Source organism: Bidens hawaiensis, unplaced genomic scaffold, assembly GCF_021521415.1.
Source record: "Bidens hawaiensis isolate Kalapana, Puna unplaced genomic scaffold, B.hawaiensis_p1.1 tig00012650_1, whole genome shotgun sequence".
NCBI classification, from domain to species: domain Eukaryota; kingdom Viridiplantae; phylum Streptophyta; class Magnoliopsida; order Asterales; family Asteraceae; genus Bidens; species Bidens hawaiensis.
In genome coordinates this window covers 667,405-689,956 of record NW_027492047.1, presented here as the reverse complement: position 1 = coordinate 689,956, position 22,552 = coordinate 667,405, and the positions used below count along the sequence as shown (strand labels likewise).

The 22,552-nt window shown below is 37.5% G+C and overlaps 3 protein-coding genes and 1 pseudogene across 3 annotated transcripts; 3 read left to right on the top strand and 1 right to left on the bottom strand.

The window, feature by feature from the left end:
• Positions 1–3,599: 3,599 nt before the first annotated feature.
• On the top strand, positions 3,600–5,769 carry LOC143541823 (uncharacterized; annotated as a pseudogene).
• Positions 5,770–5,873: 104 nt separating this feature from the next.
• On the top strand, positions 5,874–7,501 carry LOC143541822 (pre-mRNA-splicing factor SPF27 homolog). The gene is made up of 6 exons (XM_077034541.1): positions 5,874–5,900; positions 5,990–6,073; positions 6,770–6,839; positions 6,914–7,047; positions 7,123–7,176; positions 7,284–7,501. Exons 2-5 carry the CDS (start codon positions 6,009–6,011, stop codon positions 7,169–7,171), a joined length of 318 nt encoding a protein of 105 aa, XP_076890656.1. The 5' UTR covers positions 5,874–5,900; positions 5,990–6,008; the 3' UTR covers positions 7,172–7,176; positions 7,284–7,501.
• A 1,325-nt stretch (positions 7,502–8,826) lies between these two features.
• On the top strand, positions 8,827–14,289 carry LOC143541801 (uncharacterized). Its single transcript, XM_077034530.1, has 3 exons — positions 8,827–10,586; positions 11,916–11,971; positions 13,391–14,289. Exons 1-3 carry the CDS (start codon positions 8,893–8,895, stop codon positions 14,287–14,289), a joined length of 2,649 nt encoding a protein of 882 aa, XP_076890645.1. The 5' UTR covers positions 8,827–8,892.
• Positions 14,290–15,458: 1,169 nt separating this feature from the next.
• LOC143541849 (putative methyltransferase PMT3) lies at positions 15,459–20,980 on the bottom strand. Its single transcript, XM_077034558.1, has 8 exons — positions 20,889–20,980; positions 18,646–19,113; positions 18,394–18,558; positions 17,793–17,975; positions 17,104–17,698; positions 16,876–16,988; positions 16,553–16,773; positions 15,459–15,987 (listed from the first exon to the last, which is right to left on the bottom strand). The coding sequence occupies exons 2-8, from the start codon at positions 18,904–18,906 to the stop codon at positions 15,669–15,671; spliced, it is 1,857 nt and encodes a 618-aa protein (XP_076890673.1). The 5' UTR covers positions 18,907–19,113; positions 20,889–20,980; the 3' UTR covers positions 15,459–15,668.
• Positions 20,981–22,552: the final 1,572 nt, after the last annotated feature.

Genomic DNA, 22,552 nt, shown 5'->3' with positions numbered 1-22,552 from the left:
TAACGTTAAAGGTTCCCCCGCATAGGGTGCTGTTAACGTGGGCAGCTCCATCAAACATTTTTTAACCTCCAAAAAAGCTTGTTCTGCTTCCGCAGTCCAATTGAAATGTGCTTTCTTAAGGCAGTTTCTTAGTGTTGAGATAAATGGATGAGATTTGGCTGCATGATTTTCCAAGAAACTATTCAGAGCAACCAGTCTGCCATTGAGTGTCTGGACTTCCTTGAGAGAAGATGGGGAAGGCATGCGGGTTATAGCTTGAACTTTATCGGGATTAGCTTTGAAGCCCGCATCCCAAAAACTTTCCTTCTTCTATTCCGAATGAACACTTAGCCGGATTCAACTTCATGTTAATACTTTTTAATGTTTGGAAAGTTTCCTCGATATCTCTTAACATCTAATCTTCCTCAACACTTTAGATTACGAGGTCATCCATATTAGCCGGATTCAACCTTGAGGTCTATCTCGGGTAAAGGATAACAATCCTTGGGACATGATTTATTTAAGTCCTTGAAATCGATACACATTCGCCATGCTCCATTACTTTTGGGGACGATAACTGGGTTGGCGACCCAAGTTTGGTAACGGATTGGAAGAATGATCCCTGCCTGCAAGAGGTCCTGGACTTGTTCATTCATTGCTTTCGTTTGTTCCGGACCCATCTTGCGTTGTTTTTGAACAATTGGCGTGAATAACGGGTTTACCCTTAATTTGTGTTCCGCAATGTTTCGCGGAACACCTGTCATGTCCGCAGGTTGCCATGCGAAAACATCGACATTCTTTGATAATAACTGTTTCAAAAAGGTCCGCACTATCCCGGAGATAGCAGGTCCAATTGTTACAGTTTGATCAGGGAAATCTTTGTTCAAGACCCACTTTTCCGGTTCAGTTCTCAAAGTTTGTTTTGGAATTTTGGTAGGCTTTGAACTTTCGGTTGCGAAGCAATGTCGATTGACATGAATTATTGCTACACCAGTGCAAGTTGGGACTCCTACTGCACCATGTGCTGTGGACGGATGGGCATTGAAGTCACCAATCGCTTCCCGTCCGAGAATAATATCATGTCTTGATGTTACTGGTAAAACCAGGAATTCGACCTCTTCGGTTCTTGAGTGAACTCCGTCACTTAAGGTAACTGGAAATGAGATTACCCCTCGCGGATGCATTATTTCCCCTCCGAACCCAGATACTGGAGCGTGGATGGGTTTCAACCTTTCTTTGTCTTCCTCGTCGAGCTGGTCAAAACATTGTTCATACATGATATCCGACGTGCTGCCAGTGTCGAAGAAGACATAATGAGAACGATAATGCCCGAAGAGAGCAGTGATGATCAGGGGATTCTTATTATTCGGGCCCCCTTTAAATTCGTGGGAAGATTACTGGTTCATTCTTCCATTCTTCATCCTCAGACTCTTTCTGCTTTTTCTCTGTGTTGTATCCGCCTTGTATCATATGGACATTCAAATCTCTAATTTGTTTTTTACTCGGACCCTGAATGTCCCGAATGGGAGCTTTACCATTATCGGGTTTCCCATTTTTTACTAAGTGCTTGAGTTTTCCAGATTTCACAGCCGTCTCAATTTCATTTTTCAATGTTCTACACTCATTTGTATTATGATTAATGTCGTCATGATACGAACAGTGCTTGGTAGCATCTAAGAAGGATCTTCTTGTTTGCGGCTGTGGTTTTCTGAATTTTATATTCTCTGTAGTGAGAATTTCAGCGGGAGTCTTTGAAAGAGGAGTCCAATTGTTGGGACCTCTGTTTGTAGGTCCCGCTTTGTTCTTGTTGCCTATGAGGGATCTTGCATCAAATGGTTTTGACGCTTCCGCACTTGGCTGAAGCCTTGACCAGATAGGGCCTTTCGCCTGTCTATTAGGTCTTGGATTCTGAAATTCAACTTTAAATTTTTGCTTCGGGTTACCATTCCTCAACGTTTTCTCAGTATTAGCATACACCTTTGCCGCAGTCATAAGGTCGTCCCACTCTTTTGGCATTCCATCTCTGCCAGTAAGTGTGCGGACTAAATCATCACATTTGACGTTTTTGCGGAAGGCACCGCGGAGCATGTCCATACTTATCCCACCAATGTTCAGACTTTCATCGTTGAACCTGGTGATAAAATCTTCTATGGACTCGTTATCCCGGCGGACGACATCCAAAATTTCTGATTGATCTCGAGTATGTTTCTTCTGTTGACTGAAGTGTTGGGAAAATTTTTTCACCAGATCGTCCTAACTAGAAACTTCCCCATCAGGTAATTTTTCAAACCATTCCCTTGCTGCCCCTGTTAGTGTCAATGCGAACATGTGACACCAATAGGGGAGCGTCCAGCCACTAACACCACCTACCGCAATAAAGTTATGGGGATGATCACTTGGATCAGTCATACCATTATACTTACCCACCGATGTAGGTATCTTAGCATTAACGGGAAAGGGTGCTGTGGCAATACTTGCTATGAACTTTGATTTTTCAGCGAAGGCCGCATGACGATATGGTTTGGTGAAGTCTCGTTCCGCATTGCTATGGTATTCAGTGTGGCGGACTATGTCATGCGGACGGCTGCTTTTTGCCTGAGAACTCATCCTACTGTCTCCGGTATACATACTGTAATTTCCCGGGTGGTAAGATGGATCATAATCATCAAACTCGTCTAAGTAAGATGGTACCCGCATATTTATGCGAGGACGAGACGCAACCTCGGAAGTTCGCCAAACTTTGGTTCCGTTTGTTGACTGTAACGGGTTTGACTTCCTCTCACTGTTGGTGGAGGAGTAGGAGATCCTCTCGGGGATTCCTCATAATTCAAAGTACGGGCGTGAAGTTGCTCGTTACGCTTTCTACGCTCGTATTCAGCCACCAAACTTTGTTGTTGCACGTGGAGCCACTCTTCAGGAGTTAAAGCTCCTCTGGATATGGAATTACGTCTATGAGATCTCGCCACGTCAGAGTCCCCTGAATCATTTTCTAGATCCAACACTGACCGCTTTCGGCGAGTTTCTTCCGTAATCCGTTTGAGATTACCCAAATTAGAACCTTCCGGTGCCGAGGCCCGTCCCATATCTAGGGGGTGGTACTGGTTGGTGCTATGACGTTCTCTAGGGTAAAACCCCCAGGTGTTACGTCAATGTTCCGTGACCCTGGAGCTGTGACTCGCTCAAGAGTATGGCCACTTGGAGTCGTGATGCGTGCAAAAACACTAAGACCCGGAGGTGCTTCTGTGTTAGTTACACGTGACTCAGTTGCAGGGGTTCCCGTCGGCCCTTTAGGAAGTTTACTCATATCAAACGAACAAAAAAACCAACGAAAACTATTGCTGTTCTAACACAAATCACGGATGGCGCCAATGAAGAAACACGGATCCACTCCCCGGGTATAGGTCCTGGATCCAATGAGTCCATTGGGTACAATACGATAATTACTACACGATATGAGTATAACTTCCCAAAGTCCAATGACAAAAACTTGCAAAACAGACACCGTGAGTCTCGTTACAGGAAGGACAAGAGGGGGGTCTTCCTGTAACCACCCTCAGGCGTGAGTCTCTCATCTTAAGGGTTATTAGGTTTACAGTTATGTCGTTATTATCACTTTATTAATGCAGCATCCTTTCACTCCAATGCTGCTTCCTCAAGTCGATCTGTTATTGATAAAGTTAGGAACTTGAATGATGCACTGAACCTGTTCGATGAAATGTCTCAAAGACGCCCGCTGCCCTCGGTTGTTAAGTTCACTCAGTTGATGAATGCTGTGACCAAAATGAAACATTTTGCTTCGTCTCTTCATCTTTTTAACAAAATGTGTTCCATTGGTGTCCCTGTTAACCAATACACCATGAGCATTGCAATTAAGTGTTGTTGTCAGTTGCATCGCACCAAAGACGGTTTTGCTCTCCTTGGATCTTGCTTCAGGCGAGCTATCATACCCCATGTGTTCATATTCTGTGCACTCTTAGACGGACTTGTTATTGAAGATATGATTCTTCAAGCATAAATGTTATTCAAGAAGCTCATCAAACAAAAACTTTGTGAACCTAATGCGGTTATGTACAACACAATGATTAAAGGACTTTGCAAGTTCGGTAATAACGTTACCGCAATTCCTCTGCTCAGGCTAATGGAACAGGAAAACTGCAAGCCTGATGTTACATATAGCACCATCATTGATAGTCTTTGCAAGGATCAAATGATAGATGACGCTTTCAACCTATTTAAAGAAATGGTGTTTAACAAACACATTCTACTAGATGTCATCACCTACATTTCTTTAATATGTGGTCTTTCTAAGTTAGGTCGTTGGGATGAGGTCTTAAAGGTGCTAAAAGAGATGGAGGATGAAAAGATTACTCCATATGTGCAAACCTTTAACGTGTTAGTTGATGCGTTTTGCAAGGAAGGTAAAGTTGATGAAGCCGAGGCTGTAATCCCTAAATTCGGGAACAGCTATTGAAAGTACAGAATCTGATGCCCAAAGCGCTCCACAAATATCATGGTCGAGCCAGACATAGTGACATACTGTTCACTTATTGATGGCTATTGTTTGCGAGGTGAAATGATCAAAGCAAGGGAAATATATGATTCAATGACACTCAGAGGTCTCGTTCCTAATGTTGTCACATACAATAGTTTACTGAACGGATACTGCAAGAATCGAATACAGAAAAGGCTATGCAGATGTTTTGTGAGATGACGGATAAAGGTTTAAAACCCGATGTGGTTACTTACAGCACAATGTTACAAGGATTGTTTCAGGTTGGGCGTTGTGTAGAGGCGCGCAAACTCTTTGATGAGATGCATGCGCAAGGCCAAATTCCAGACGAGTGCACTTATGGAATAGTTCTAGAGGGTCTTTGCAACAACAACCTAGTAGAAGATGCGCTCTCTTTGTTCCAGTTGATGGGTGATAGCAAGCTAAATTCTAATATTGTTGTTTACACTATCCTCATTGACGGGGTGGGAAAAGGTGGGAAATTTCGCATTGCAAGGAATCTTTTCTGTGACCTAATTGATAAAGGTTTGCAACCTGATGTTAGGACATATAATGTGATGATTAGTGGCTTTTGTCGGGAAGGTCTATTGCAAGATGCAAAAGACTTGTTTCTTAGAATGGAAGAGAGTGGGTGCCCGCCAGATAATGTTACTTATCGTCTTCTTCTCCAAGGATACATAAGGAACAAATGTTTTGAAGATGTGGAGATGCTTTTACAGGAGATGGATGGAAGAGGTTACTCTCTTGATGCTACCACTTTGTCGTTGTTAATAGATGGAGTTGCAGCTGGTTCATTAAGTAGAAACATGCTTAAGTTATTAGGTAAGCTTGTGCCAAAAGAATTATTGGATGACCCTAGCTTGTGCTCCAGAGACGAAAACTGAAATAGTAATTGTAGGATGTGAAATGAAGATTTTAAGTTACATATTGCAGAAATCAGGAAATCTCTGGTCTTCACGTGTTTGGTCTAATTAGACATATTCCAGTTAATGTATTCACAACGCTTAGACGTTTGTGTTTGCTGTAGGTTAATGATGTTTTGGTAGTTTCATGAATACTTGCAATAACATCTTCACGCTTAGACCTTTTATATTTTGTATGTTATGATCTTGTAAAATCAATTTGTGAAATCACTTAAAAGTATTGATCTTGTTGAGTTAAGGCTTTTCAAATATCTAGAAATCGGCTTTGTTCTAAATAACCGAGCTTGAGTTGCTTGGTTCGGTTCGGCTTGTGAACAGCTGTACTTGTGACTGCCATTTTATTTGTAATAATAAGAAGAAATATGAAGTTGTTCTAAACAGTTAATAAACTGTGCTTACGGAAATGACATTTTCTAATATTTTTAAATATTTTTGGCAAACTTCATTAGACAAATATCTCAACGTTTAGTGCAACATCAAGTTATCTGGTACGGTTCAATTTGGCTTGTGAAAGGGTTATTAGTTTTATCTAGTGGCATTCTTGTTATGTGTGTAACATGCTCTTATGTGATGCCAGGCTGGAAAATTTGGATCTAATGTCAAAATATGGGCCTGATATTTGGAAACAACACAATCAGAGACTAGAAGCATTCTTATCAAGGTTAGTGTAATTAAAAACTCTTTACCTCTGTTTCTTGTAATATACTTTTTACCTGATTCTGCTTCTCTAATATTTGCATTCTCCATTGTATCTAAATATTGGTTATATCTTTAACATTACTTATTATTTCTTCTTATTATTAGTGTAAATACAAGGTTTAAACCAGAAATTAGGATTTTACTTTTTTATTTACGGGAGTCGTTTCTTCTTTCTTTTATATGGTTTTCTACTTTTTTAAGTCACAACATGCCTCCCCATATCAGAAAAAGTTAATTTTTTTTAGCTTTCGTAGCTTTCAATTTATTCCATTGAATATATTAGGTTTTTGTTACGTATATTACTAAGCTTTTTTGACATACTTATATAATTATATGCTTGATTGTATTTTGAGAGAGAGCATAACACATGGTAGCATGTTACTGGAGCCAAACACCATAGTGCACTGTGACCATTATTATATGTATATTAGATATATTGAATTTAATTCGGGTGATTTTCTTTTGTTTCTGGCATTATAGTTATACTCTTGTATGTTAAATAAAAATATCAATTTATGCTCTTTGTGGTGTATTTGGTCATTTGGTGTCTTAGTTGTTAAATGTAGCATTAGTGTGTTTTCTGTATGGAATATAATTTATAAAATGTTACAAATGTTTTTGCAAATATGAGCATTTTGGTCTTCTTCCCTTTTTCCAGATTACAAGCACAGGCTGCTGAGTTGAACAAAAAGATAGAAACTGTTAACCGGGAACGAAAATATCATCAGGTACATTATGTGGTTAATATAAAATAACGAGCTGTAATACATTAATTGAGGTTTCACGTACGTTTTGTTAACAGCAAACTACCGCATACGAGCTAAATGCTTTATCAGCACAATGGAAAGAACTCTGTGAGAAGAACATTTCAATTCAAGCTGCGTGTGTCCAACTTGCAAACCATCTTGAACAATTAAAAGTAGAAGCTGCAGAAAGGTATCATTTTTGTTCACTTTATGATTTACAATTTTTTTGTTACTTGTTATAATATAATTATTTGTTTTTACGCAGAGGCTGGAATCTCGATATTGATATGGAAAATGGCTCTTCTTTGTCTTGAAGATGGTAAGTAATAATTCCTGTCGGATATTCAATTTAAGAAGAAACACGTAAGACAGTGAGGATTATGTCGTAACATGTTTTAACTGATAACGCGTGCATTATGATTGCAGGATGATGAGATGGAAACACTGTCGAATCGGGCCCGGAAAAGATTTTGAATCCGTCCCAAATACACCGGTTGCTCTTTAAAGTGTGTTGGTACAAATATGCGGTAATGGGTTTGTAAACTTAAAAATGTTTTTCTTTTTTAGTTGATGCAAGTTAGATTCTGATTGTAATTTGTATGTCATGAACAAAGTTCCAGAAATTTCTATTACTTCGCTTGTTGGTTCTATGACAGAGTAGTTAACTCGGTAACTTTTAGTTTGCATAATCAAAATTGAAATTCTAACTAGAAGTTGAATCTCATTCTGATTTATTAACCGGGCTCTGTGAGGACTTTTCGTCTCCAAATAAACAACACAAAGCTGTCTTTGAGATCGAGGGTTTTACGCATTTTTAATATGATTTGGTTTTGCGACTGCGAAGTGAAAATAGAAGTTGAGTTCATAAATCAGAATTTGACATATATGGCTCTAAATGTTGAAGCATACGATCCATGAGCTGTCGAGTTGGGTCATTTCTTGTGTCTAGCACCGGCTCATGCGACAAACGCCATGGAGAGGCTAATAGAAGAAAGGGGGGGGGGGGGGGGGCATTAATGCTGGGTTTGGGAGCCACCCTTACATAATAAGAGTGCATCACTCACAGCTTTCCCGCTCTTCGGTCCCAAACCAGTTGGGTGGAGCTAGAAGAGAAACAAAAAAAATATTCAAGGCCCGTGAAGGCTCGATAACTAATCGAGCTCTATTTGTAACTCGGGCTAAACTTTGCTGGTTTCGAGCCTTTTGTTAATCCGATCTCAAATAGCTTGCAAGTGGCTTGCTAGTCCCTCGAATCAGTTTTTTCGTTTGCTTTGATATTCTCGATACTCAACATGAACTGTAATTACCCAATATACACCCAACGGGTATTTGACTGATTATGAGATAAGTTTTACAACCAAGTTGTCTGACAGTACTTGATGCCCACCGATAAACCCAATACCCTATGGGTAATTATACCCGATGCGTATCCGACCGGGGTATGGGGCAAACTAATTTTTCTTTTTGAATGGCCAACAAAAACTTTATTATATAAACAAAACCAACACCTAGCAAGAAGCCAGCTAGCAACACCAAAAATAAACATTCAAAACAGTATAAAAAATACAACTGGCTGGCGCTACCAACCACCCAATTACATTATAAAATTAAAAAGAACACCAAAGAAGGTTAACGCTTTTATTTCGCTTATAATATTATTTATACCGGGATCTTTACGTCAAACACCAAAGAATTTCTCACCTTTCAGAGACACTAAATTATAGTAATTCACACCGCATGAAACATTACGGGTGGAAAGGCAAGAGAATTTATACACTTCCAACAAGTCACGAGTTGAGAAAGCATAAATATTTGGTCATGCTTTCTAGCTTCTTACCAAATCAATCAAACAAACAAATTAAGCAGTGAGTGTTATTAGCTGGGTTGAAGATATACATACATACATACATACACACTCTTACTTACTGTTGGATGATGATATTGATGATGAATCGCTTCACAAAGTCTTGTGCTGCTGCTCAGACCAGGTAACATTATCATTGTATCCAAAGCTTCCTTTCACTCAAATCGATTTATGATTCTTGATAAAGTTAGGAACTTAAATGATGCCCTGAACCTGTTCGATGAAATGTCTCAAACACGCCCGCTGCCCTCGGTTGTTAAGTTTAATCAGTTGTTGAATGCTGTTACCAAAATGAAACGTTTTGCTACTTGTCTTGATCTTTTCAACCAAATGTGTTCCCTTAGGGTTCCTGTTGATAAATACTCCATCAGCATTGCAATCAAGTGTTGTTGCCAGTTGCATCGCACCAAAGACGGTTTTGCACTCCTCGGATCTTGCTTCAGGCGGGCTATCGTACCCCATGTGTACATATTTAATGCGCTCTTAGACGGACTCGTCATTGAAGACAAGATACTTGAAGCAGAAATGTTTTTCAAGAAGCTCATTAAACAAAAGCTTTGTGAACCTAGTGTGGTTACATACAACACAATGATTAAAGGGCTTTGCAAGTTCGGTAATAACGTTACCGCAATTGCTCTGCTCCGCCTAATGGAACAAAAAGAGTGCAAGCCTGATGTTGTTACATATAGCACCATCATTGATAGTCTTTGCAAGGATCAAATGATAGATGATGCTTTCAACCTCTTTCAAGAAATGGTGTTTGAAAAAAGAATTATGCCAGATGTCATCACATATAATTGTATGATAAATGGGCTTTGTAAGTTAGGTCGTTGGGATGAGGCCTCAAAGATGCTAAAAGAAATGGAGGACGAAAAGATTTATCCAAATGTGCAAACCTATACTGCATTAGTTGATGCGTATTGCAAAGAAGGTAAAGCAGATGAAGCCGAGGCTGTTATAAACATCATGGTCGAGAAGGGTAAGCTTCCAAACATAGTGACATACAGTTCACTTATTGATGGTTACTGTCTGCGAGGTGAAATGATCAAAGCAAGGAAAATATTTGATTTAATGACGCTTAGAGGTCTCGTTCCTAATGTTGTAACTTACAGTAGCTTATTAAACGGGTATTGCAAGAATCGGAATATAGAAAAGGCGATGCAAGTATTTCGTGAAATGATCGAAAAAGGTAAAAAACCCGATGTGGTCACTTACAGCACCATGTTACAAGGATTGTTTCAGGCTGGGCGTTGTTTAGAGGCACGCAAACTCTTTGATGAGATGCATGCGCAAGGCCAAATTCCAAACGAGTGCACTTATGGAATAGTTTTAGAGGGTCTTTGCAACAACAATCTAGTAGAAGATGCGCTCTCTTTGTTCCAGTTGATGGGTGATAGCAAGCTAAATTTTAATATTGTTGTTTACACTATCCTAATTGACGGGGCGGGAAAATGTGGGAAATTTCGCATTGCAAGGAATCTTTTCTGTGACCTAATTGATAAAGGTTTGCAACCTGATGCTAGGACATATAATGTGATGATTAGTGGCTTTTGTGGGGAAGGTCTATTGCAAGATGCAAAAGACTTGTTTGTTAGAATGGAAGAGAGTGGGTGCCCGCCGAATAATGTTACTTATCGTCTTCTTCTCCAAGGATACATAAGGAACAAATGTTTTGAAGATGTTGAGATGCTTTTAAAGGAAATGGATGGTAGAGGTTACTCTCTTGATGTTACAACCGTATCGTTGTTAATAGATGGAATTGCAGCTGGTTCTTTAAGTAGAAGTATGCTTAAGTTGATAGGTAAGCTTGTGCCAAAAGAGTTGTTGGACGACCCTAGCTTGTGCGTCGGAGAGAAACTGAAGTTGTAATTGTTGGATGAGATATGCAAACAAAGATATTTCTAGCAACCAAAATAGTCCATGGGGTTCGGGTAATATTAATTTTTTTTTGTTGAGTTTCTTTACATAGAAGAAAGGGTATAACCACCCCAACAGGATGTATTAGTGGGAACATTTAATACGCACTGTCTACCACTTGTATTGAAGTAATATGCTTTGCTGCATTTCTAGTTGTTCATGTATGTTTAATGTAACTTTCTAGTTATAATTTTGACTGATATAAACTTCTGTTGTCAAGTAATATGCTCTGTTGCATTTGTAATTTTAGCTAAAATTTGATCTCAAGCTAGCCAGCCAACTCAAATTTATATAACTTAAAATTTGGCTCGTTTACAAACCAAGTCAGCTCGGCTCGATCTGTTTATAGTCGAGCCGATTTCAAACAAGCCTTTAATAAAAACTTAAAATTATTATAAACTCGTGGTATATGAAGCGACATTGTATCATTATTACCTGGCAGATTTATGCCCGAATGAAAGTTGTATTGTTCGTATTCACAAGCACTGTCTAAAGACGGAATTCTGTAAAATAAGGGTATTTTTCATTTCTGTGTGTTTAATAATGTTGATAACTAATTATTGCTAATTATATTAGTAATCGTAGAATAAAAAGTCTGCCCTGGTTGTGGTACATACTGGTCATATGTAAGCCTGGCAAAACGCGCAGGTCGGGCTAAACGGTGTAAAAAGTCAAAACGGGTCGGGTCAAAACGGGTTATGAGCAGTCGACGCAGTTTCATGTAACCGGATCACAATAATCTTAGAAAACATAAAGATGGGAAACTAAAAAAAGGTGGTATTTAGAACTTGTTAGTTAAAATTACCAGCGGGATTCACATGCGCACATTGATTTGTCATTTGTTAATTAAAACTCATTTTTTATTTAAATCGGATTTCCGGAAGCTATATTTTTAAAGAGTTGACTGTTATGCCAACAAAAAGGGTGGGTAGTGTGCTGTTGGAATGGTCTTGGCATGAAGGGCAACTTGGGAATTTCTGAAAATATGATGCAGTGGTTAAAATTGCTGGTCAAAGTTAAAGTCAGCATCGGGTTTGAACAGATACGTGTAGCTGATGTCGCTGGAATGTTAACAAGTAGTATTTAGGACAATAAATGTGGAAAAAAAACTGCTAAATACAAGAGGTGGTCAAACTGGTAAAGTTAATGTATGGTCAAATGCAGATCATTCGTTGAATAATAAAGTCAAAGTTGCTAAATATCATAAGTTATTGGGAATGCTAATGCTAAATATCATAAGTATGGGTGATGATTTTGATTTTGACTTTGACTAGCAGGTTCAACATAGCCATGTCAAAAGATGATTCAAAGAAACAATTTATGAGGCATACGCGTACCATTTCATGGTTGGAGTTAATGTGTCTTCGTTAACCGATTATAACTGAAACCAAACTGAACCGAACCTTGTAGGATTATGTTTTCCCAAAATTTTATACTCCATCTCTTATAAGTTCAATTGCAACTTCGAATATTTAAATTTATCTGAGCTTGGAAAACACCCGAACAAATTTCAACCTTAACAAAAAGAAAAAGAACATAAAAAATAAATATCAAGTAAGGTGTGTAAACGATTCGATTCGCGTTGAGCTCGGGTCGTTTATTAACTAACTTATATGTATTTTTACTAAATTATATATATTTTGAGAAAAACCTTAAACGAGTCTAAGCTCGAGTTCATGCTTAAGCGGGCCAACCGCTCATGCTCGGTTATGGAGTGTGAAATTAACACATAGAGGTCAAAACCGTTAAAATTAAAAAAATACACTAGGCTTGAGCTTTATTTGAGACCCCAACTCGAGTTTTATTATCAACCCGATCTTTAGTTGCTCGCAAACAGCTCAGCTCGTTTCCACATATTAGGCGCATATCGGAGTAGATGCACTTTCCCTCGACCAGAATAAATTTCCTAAAAATAAAAATAATTTCTCTCGGGTTCATGTTTTCTCGTAATTGATTAATTTAACAAGTGATAAAGAGTATTCTATGTTGTATTGTTAAAATTATTCAGCTAGTAAGAGAATTTAAAAGTTGAAGGGAGGAAGCACACCAGGTGTTCGATGAAATGCCTATGCGAAATATTGTATGAAATAAGGGACTGTTATTAACCACACATAAACGTCATTAGTATAAACACCCGTGTACAGTAAAAATGGGTTTACTAGGTGATGTGGATACTATCATAATTATTTTCCAAATCTATGCGGTTAACGAGACGAGTTAAAAAAAATATTAAAACTTGTGTCGACTTAGGGCCGACAATGGGTCGGGTTTAGTTATTCTCAAACCCATACCCGATTATTAAAGCATGTCCCAAACCCGTCGGGTTTTAATCAGATAATTACCCGTCGGGATTCAGGTTTTGACAAAATACCCGTCTAGCATATTCGGCCCCCCATCGGCTTTCTATCGGATTATGAAAAAATATAACTAATCAGTTATAAATAATGATTACCGTAAAAATAAAATGTCTCAAATTATTTGTTATAAACAATTTTTAACAAATAATATATGTAGAATATACTATATATAATATAAAAAGGCTATGTCGGGTAAATCAGGTATATATTCAGAGTAAATAAGACAGACATACATACACATACAGCTCTATTTCATTTCTCTGACTGTGTGAGAAGAACAATAATGATGATGATGAATCGTTCTATTAATACTTTCATCAAATCAAGAGGTACCCATTTTCCATCTTACCAGTTATTAGGTTTACAATTATCTCATTATTATCACATTATTAAAGCACCTTCCGTTCACTCCAATGCTGCTTCCTCAAACCGATCTGTTATTGATAAAGTTAGGAACTTGAATGATGCCTTGAACCTGTTCGATGAAATGTCTCAAACACGCCCGCTGCCCTCGGTTGTTAACTTCACTCAGCTGTTAACTGATGTTACTAAAATGAAACATTTTGCTACTTGTCTTGATCTTTTCAACCAAATGTGTTCCCTTAGGGTTCCTGTTGATAAATACTCCATCAGCATTGCAATCAAGTGTTGTTGCCAGTTGCATCGCACCAAAGACGGTTTTGCACTCCTCGGATCTTGCTTCAGGCGGGCTATCGTACCCCATGTGTACATATTTAATGCGCTCTTAGACGGACTCGTCATTGAAGACAAGATACTTGAAGCAGAAATGTTTTTCAAGAAGCTCATTAAACAAAAGCTTTGTGAACCTAGTGTGGTTACATACAACACAATGATTAAAGGGCTTTGCAAGTTCGGTAATAACGTTACCGCAATTGCTCTGCTCAGGCTAATGGAACAGGAAAACTGCAAGCCTAATATTGTTACATTCAACACCATCATTGATAGTCTTTGCAAGGATAAAATGATAGATGATGCTTTCAACCTCTTTAAAGAAATGGTTTTTGAAAAAGGAATTATGCCGAATGTCATCACATATAATTGTATGATAAATGGGCTTTGTAAGTTAGGTCGTTGGGATGAGGCCTCAAAGATGCTAAAAGAAATGGAGGACGAAAAGATTTCTCCAAATGTGCAAACCTATACTGCATTAGTTGATGCGTTTTGCAAGGAAGGTAAAGTGGAGGAAGCTGAGGCTGTTGTCAACATCATGGTCGAGAAGGGTAAGCTTCCAAACATAGTCACTTCGGAAAAACGCTCAGGTTTGCATGTATAAATAATACTAATATTTTTTTTGTAGAGGGTAGTGACCCTTACATTCTTTTAATCTGAATACGCCCCTGTCATAAATTATCAGAGAGATAAATATAAAAAATTTATGATGAATATATGGTATTAAATTCAAAGGGCTAATATATATAAGAATTAAAATGGCTTCTTTGAATTTTTCAACCCTAGTAATGGAGCACTTTGGCCACTATTAGCAAGGAAATTAAGGGGACAAGAGAACCCCATGCATGACAATGAGACAATGAGATCTATACAATATACATGAATTTGAAACACAAATGATGTTATGTCTTTTTGTCTATGTTTTTGATAAAATGAAATAGAACAAAATTACACTAGCAATATTTTTTTCATATACTTATGGATGATGAGTGCACAAAAAATATTAAACCTCATGTACTAATATTTGCGTTAGCCGTAGATGGGAGGAGAACTCTATTATTAAATATTTGGAGTAAGAGCAGTTTCACGGTGTGACACTGTGACCTAGAGGTGGACAAACCGGATTTTCTCAAAGTGGTTCAGTTTAGGTCTACAAAAGTTTAAACTAGCTTTTGCCAAACTGGTTTCCAAGTGGAAAAGGATCACTTTAGTTCCAAACTAGTTCCAGTTCCAAACTAGTTTAAACGGAGATTTTCCCAACCTGATTACAAATTGGTAGTTCGGTTCCAAACCGGTTATTGCCAAACCAATTTCAATCTAGGTTTTAATTCTAATTGTGGTTCAATGTTATAAAGTGGTTTTGTTCCCGAACTGGTTTTTTTGTACACCTTCAGTGGATCTGAATATGGGTAGAAGCGTTCGAAGGGAGATGAAGGCGTGAATTCAATTGAACCGGATTGAGGGATTCATTTCGTCGCAAGCATCCAAGGCAACAACAATAGCATTGATCGGTCAGGACAGTGGTACCATTCGTCAGTCGCTAGGGGCTGACGGAATTCAGGTTGTGTAATTGACGCTACAGAGCTAATGACCGACTGACGAGATTTTAAGATAACAAGGTCTTCATATTTGTGTGCAATGACAATACAGCCCTTCCAATATGTTTTATAATGTAGTAAAAATGAAAAAATAATAAAAAAATATATAATAAAAACTTCTGATAAAAGTAACTATAGAATACAAAACACATGTATACTTTTGTTATCAAAAGTATGCATATTTGGATTAATTATTTAAATTAAATCCAACTATAAAATAATACACATAACAGAAATTATAAGTTTGTAGATGCAAATGTATATCATAATAATAAAAAATAAATCAACTAAATCATAAGAAGCAACTAAAGTCACAATTTGATGCTACAAAACCACCCCACATTTAATACCTTTCTTAAGAGTGGTGTGTTTTAGGTTCAAAACTTTAGTCTGTTTCCCTCAAGCTTTCACTTGTGAGCCATAGTTTCTTTTGGACTATGAACACGACATCGTCTCCATCGGATTCCGATGATGAATCCGCCATCGCCACGGTTTCCCAGTGTATTGCGGGTAGGTACTTCTTCACGAAGTCGATGACGGGCTTTTTGTCCCGGACGATTAGGAAGCCTGTGGGTCTGAGGATACGATCGATCTCAATCAGTAAATCTTCACCGCTGCAACCTTTCTTTTCGATTATGTCGGTGAACACGTTGCTAGCGTGGAGAAGATCGTATGTGCGTGGGTAGGTCGAGTATGCTTCGCACCTGAAATTATGAGTGACGGGTCAAAGCAGATTACGAATGAAATGAGTTATTTTTAGTGTGGGGCCCAGTGTTGATTAGGAGTGTGAACGAGGTGAGCCGCTTGTGAGCTACTTGAGATCGGCTCGCTAAAAACTCAATTTGGCGGGAAGTTCATTTATGTTCGTTTTATTTAACAACAAACATATGACTCGTTCATTCGCTTATTATCGTGACGCTCGTTTTATGTTCATTAAAATTCGTTTATGTTTGTTCGTTGACGTTCATTTATGTTCATTAGTTTACGCTTTTTCATCAATATATTCATTTAAATTTTTTAGTTGGTTTTAGCATAGTTATGCTTATTCATCTATGTTCAGCTATGTTAGTTCGTTTACGTTTTGTGAAACGATCGCTTACACAGTTGACGAACGAACATAAACAAACACGAACACATTTATTTTCTTAAGAACGAACACGAACAAGAAAACCATGCTCGTTTAATTGTTCATGTTCGATTATTTGTTGAGTTAAAGTTAAACAAACAAATACGAACAAGCCCCGTCCATGAAATGCAGGAAATGCATACCAGTTATGAATTGAGCCGATTAAGCCTCTATCGTAAATAAGCTTCAATGTGTTAGGTCCGTCTTCAGGGACAACATTCATCACCCAAACATCTTTATTCCCCAAAGCAGCTCCAAATGAACCCAAATTCGCCTTCATGTCCATCACATTCCTAATTGTATTAGTCGATATTTTTGGGCTCAACAGATCCCAATAATTCTCAACCCTCTTACGCCACAACTCCTATATAAAGTTTTAAAAAAATATACGAAATTTATGTGAGTTTATCAACATTTGAAATGATATAATAAGAGAAACTGTATTTTTTTTTAAAATTTGTTTTACCGTGTCCTTCTCAAACATATCCCTTGAATAGCCAAAGTCAGCAAGACGTGGTGGCGGAGAAGTTAGCCTAGCCGGCCATGGAGCCAATCCACTTCCTTTAGTTGTGTGATCGTCTGATAAAAAGAAAAAGAAAACATAAGTGTTTTGAAACCAGTTTGTAGCGGTTTTCACAATTAATCAAGTTATGGCATATATGAAAGTAAATAATATGAATACAGAAATACTTACGTTCGGAGTAAGGTGTGATGCAGGCTTCCATATTAACACCATACACAGCGTCTGGATCATCATTTGACCGACAAAGAGGAGGCTGAGTACCAGGAGCTCTCTCCATGTAACAATCATTAGTCAAAGGCTTGACCCAAATAACAGTTTGGTTCCTTTTTGCAGCTATTTTCCAGCACATGCGTTCAACAAGTGCACTCATCTCTTTCCAGATTCTAAGATCCTCTTCATCTTGTGCATATGCTTCAGGAGACGAGTAAGCGAAGTAGCCACCTGGTCTAAGCAATCTGTCTAACTCAAGTAGAAGAATACCGTCCCTTTGAAGCCAATCAATTCTACAGCGGGAACAATGCGCAAGTTCAAAAGATCTACTCGGGTAAGGAAGTCTTTTTGTTCCAAGAACACCAAGATATGCAGGAATGCCTCGTTCTAGAGCAAACTGGATTTGATTTTGATGCACGTCGTTAGGTGCTAATGACATTGCAATGATGTCAGATGAAAGAAGATATCCACCAAAACTTGCAACACCGCAACCAACATCAAGAACCGTTCGTAAGTTTCCTTCGTTGTTCATGATATCTTTTGAGAAGTTGAGCATCTGTTAATTATGTTATCCATTAGATATACAATATAGAATAAAGTATGGCTATTAGTTATCATAAGAGATTAAACACGCGTGTGATAATGTTTACGTTTGCAAGTGATTTGATGTACTTATCAGCTCCGTAGTGGAAATGAGTTCCTCCACCTGGGAATATGATCTTTTCACCTTTCACAACCATCCAGTTTTGGTCTGACTTCTCGTGTGCAAGGTGGGTATGTGGGATGTTTGCTTTCCATACTTCGTCTCTGCTCTTTGGCCACTTGATGGGGACCTGCATTAACAAATAAAACCAGGACGCAAAAATTAAGATCATTTCAACTAACCTATGAGAAGTAGAAACAAATAACGATCAGCATATAAGAAATTTCCAATGCTGTTCGATTATAACAGGGGCAACTTCATCCAATTTACTCGTGAATGGGTTGATTCAGGTTGTGTACTTATCTCTAATGGGTCAAAGACGTAAATAAAACAAAATTAGCTCAAAAGAATACAGGGCAAACGAGTTGAATGGGTTAGAATGTTTCATGTCAACCCAACTCGATTTTTGACATGGTACTAAACCGTCCCAAATTTAACCGTTTTGAACAGGTACCAAACAGTCCAAAAGTTACCAGTTTGACCCATTGCCCAATCAGCCCCATCCACCCCTATAACCTATTACCACCTCAAGTTGATTAGATACACACCTTGTACCCTGATGGGGGAGGTATCAAGCAGTTAAAACGCCTTTCAGGCGGAGGACAATGCCTTTCATAGTGCTCCATCAAAGACAAATCCAACTTCAATCTCATCTGGTAGATAAGGTTGCGGTCTAGGCAAGGTATCAATTCAGAGTATCTATCATCACAAACCTTCAAGAAATATACAGCAAGTTAAACAGGTAAATTCATAATATTCTCCTAAACAAATTATAATCCTACTTCATGTGAATAACTTACAGGAAAGCTTTTCGGTACAATACCATCATCATCCTCCAAACCAAATTTAAAATCATCTTGCTTGTTGCCAAGATCAGATTCTTCATCACCGCCTAAGTAGGATGATCCAAGCTTCCTTAGAGACCGGCTACCATGCTCTAGTGCTGACTGACCTTGATTCTCAGAGCCAAAATACAAATACAGGAAAAGAAGGGCAGCTGCCACGAGAATTAAAGTTGTGAGCAAACGCTTCTTCTGAGATCCATCTTGTCTTCCTCTCATAATTAATGCTATGTTTGATACCCCACTATGTTATTCGGTTTTCACTTCAGATGCCCTTTATAGATCACAAGGATGATCTCATAGTTTCTTGACTTCTTCAATAGATGATAGATAATTAACTGGTGTTTTCTTTATAAACTCTAGTTTATGGGTTCCCCAAATCCCTCAGAATTAAAGATGATATATAAGAGTTATTGGCCGACCAACCTGTTATGCAGAAGGAAAACCTATCAGCATCATTAGCAGATTACTCTCAGATTAGAATTAATTACTGAATCTATTAGGGTTTATACGGAACAGAGAAAATAAAACTAAAATAGGAAAATTATACGACATTGTTCACTAAATCTTACAGCTTCACTTAGCAACAGTGTTTCGGTCAAAAGTCTCAAAATAAAAAAAAAATCTTGTTTTTTCAAGAATACAAATATAAGAATATTGTTTTACCTTTTCTTTAAAAGGAAAAAGATAAAGTAAAAAGTGTTTATAACTGGCGTATTCAAGGTTGTTCGTGACAATTGTAGTATTTATTCAATCAGACTTTCAATGCTTCCTTAACTACCAAACAGTCAACTGAGATTCAGTAAATATTAACTTGAGTTGTCAAACATAATGAATATTAACGACCCTAGTGCCATGAATCAGAATCATAACTTCCAGATCTAACAAAAATAAAACTAAATCACATCAACTCATTTGTAGTTCCGAAATATCCAAATTTCTCACAATCCCAAACACATAAACGTAATCACAGCTTATTTAAAACTTTCTCCAATCTCCACGTTAGATGTTGTTGCAAGAGACATTCACAACATGTATAGTATATTCCATGCTGAAGTTAAGCAACTGTCAGCACCTCATTCCAGACCAGTTGCTTATTCGCATTTTTCTAACCTACAATCCTAAAAACGGATAGAAGTATTGTCGACACTAGACGTGCAAACGAGCCAAGCCGCTCGTAAGCTACTCGGCTCGAATCAAGCCAAGCTTAAACGAGCTCAGGCCAAAATATAAGCGTGTTTTAATAAACGAGCCCGAGCCTCACTTGTTGAGCTCATGCCAGCTAGAAAGCCTGTTATTTATATAGTTATAACTTTTAATTTAATATTAAATTTAATATATTATATATACAATTACGAAAAAAATATAGTAGACTATATATATCATGTAATATAAAAATAACTAATATATACTAAAAATAAGTATAAATATAAGTATAGTAAATTAGTAATTAATAAATAATAAACGAGCCGAGCTCGATCTCTAGAAATAGAACTCGAAATGATTGAGCTTAAATACCACTCACGGGTCGACCGACACTAATCAAATAACGAACCGAAAGAATAACTATAACGAATTAATTCACACTGTCCATGTCACTAACTCCGAGCATCACAAATTCACTACCGAATCTAATTATACACAAAATCATAACGAAACGAACCCGATCTATAACGCTCGAGCTTGAGAAACTACTCTCTTATATATAAAATTATGAAAAAAATCAGATAATATATACCACATTATATATAAAATATATACAAGATAAAAGTATATATATAAATGTAAGTAAAATAATTAATAAATAATAAATGAGTCGAGCACAAGCTGAGATCAAGCTTGAAAAACTACTCACTAGCTCGAGCTCTAGAATTCGAGCGCGAAACTAACCACACTCAAGCTTGAAAAACTACTCACGAGCCAACCGACACTAACCAAATCACGAACCGAAAGTATAACTACAACGAATTAAACACTTACGCTAGGTTTAATTAATTAATTAAATCACACTGTCCACGTCACTAACTCAAATCTAATTACAATCAAATTCATAATAAACTGATCCGATCTATAACAGTAACACTAAAACTAAACTCATAACACTAATTATACACTTAAATTTAACCGTAATTAATAAAATAAGTGTAATTCGAGATCAGATCTAACGGATTAACGAATGAATATAGAGGAATTGAGCTTACAGTCGTCCGTACGACGGATCTAAAGTCTGGATTCTCGTTCGTGATTACGGACTTGTGGAATAGAATATTGTAACGAGATCTGAGAGCTTGTTGATGCAACGGTGGTGGTTTATATTTAGTTATTGTTAGTATTATTTTAGACCTTTATGTTATGATGTTGGTGTGGTTGGAGTCCTTGAAGTTTATGAATATTATTAACTGATCATTCGGTTATGGTTACGGTCAGTGTTGTAAAGATATCCTGACAAGGCGTCGACTTATCCCCACTGATTAAGTTTAGGCTAATCGATCAATGGTCAAATCTGGCCAAAATTAAGATTAATCGGACATAGTCAGCCTTTTCTGGCGAGGTTCTGGCCAAACTCGGTGGTTTCCAGCGAGTGACTGGCAAATTTCCAACCAAAATGTGTTTGAGTATATATGAAACTGAAATTTATACATTGAAGTCTGATTCGATTAATCCTGATTAATCGTTAGTCCACATCCCATCATCCGACTAACGATTTTTACAACACTGGTTATGGTAAATGTGTCTTAGTTAGCTGACTTTAGTTGAAACTGAACTGAACCTTATAGTGTTTATTGAAATTTTGATACATACATTTTTATCTTTTTTGTCTCTATTTTTAGCTTCAAACGTATTTTTTGATACGTATATTTATGTTGTAAATTTTAATAACTGACATATTTCAGCTTCGGAGCTTAATGACTGAGATTGGAATACCATGACCGAACCTTTCAACCGGAACAAAGGAGAAAAATAATGATAAAAAAATATATTGGATACGTAACTGAAACTGGCCTGTAACCTACGGTTAACCGACCATTTAGTTATAGTTAAACAATCTTTTATAACCAAGCTTGGAACCGGGATACTTCAGCTTCGAAACTTCATAAATGAGTTTGAACATCATAACCAGACAGTTTTCAGCTGAAACAAAGGAAAAATTAATAGGTAATACGCTGGTCAGTTAACCAAACTTAACCGAAACCAACCCATAACCAATGGTTAACCAACTATTCAATTATGGTTAAACAATCATCGATAACTTAAGCTCGTCTATGATTATGGTTAATCGCCCATAAGAGTTCCGCACGCGGTATTTATTTATTTACTTTTTTATTTCTATATTTAGACCCTTGCTTTATGAAGTTATTATCTTTTTTGCATGAATAAGCATAAGCACAGTGTCGGTGTAGGAAGTGGATTTCATTTTCAGTAGGCAAATCGCATTTACACCATCCCATGTGCTTTAAATTATAAAGAAACCTACAATTTGGTGAATTTACAAAAACATCCCTGAAGTTTGTTTCAACTTTATGAAATATAAATGAGAGTTTCTTTACATCAAATGCTAAGGCTACCCGTAGTGGGCGATTTTTGGGCGATAGGGGCTACAACATCCCCCCCCCTCCGGCCAAAATGTGGGGCGATAGAGGGGGGGGGGGGCAATTATTTGTCGGGCGAAATGTGTGTGTGTTTAGTATATATATTAAATATTATTATTATATATGTTTGTGTGTAGTATATATATATATATATATATATATATATATATATATATATATATTAACCTACAACACCATTACACCCCAAAAACAAATTTATACCCTTTGCTGACCGGGCGCCACGTGTCGTAATTCGCCCAATTTGTAGCTCCTCC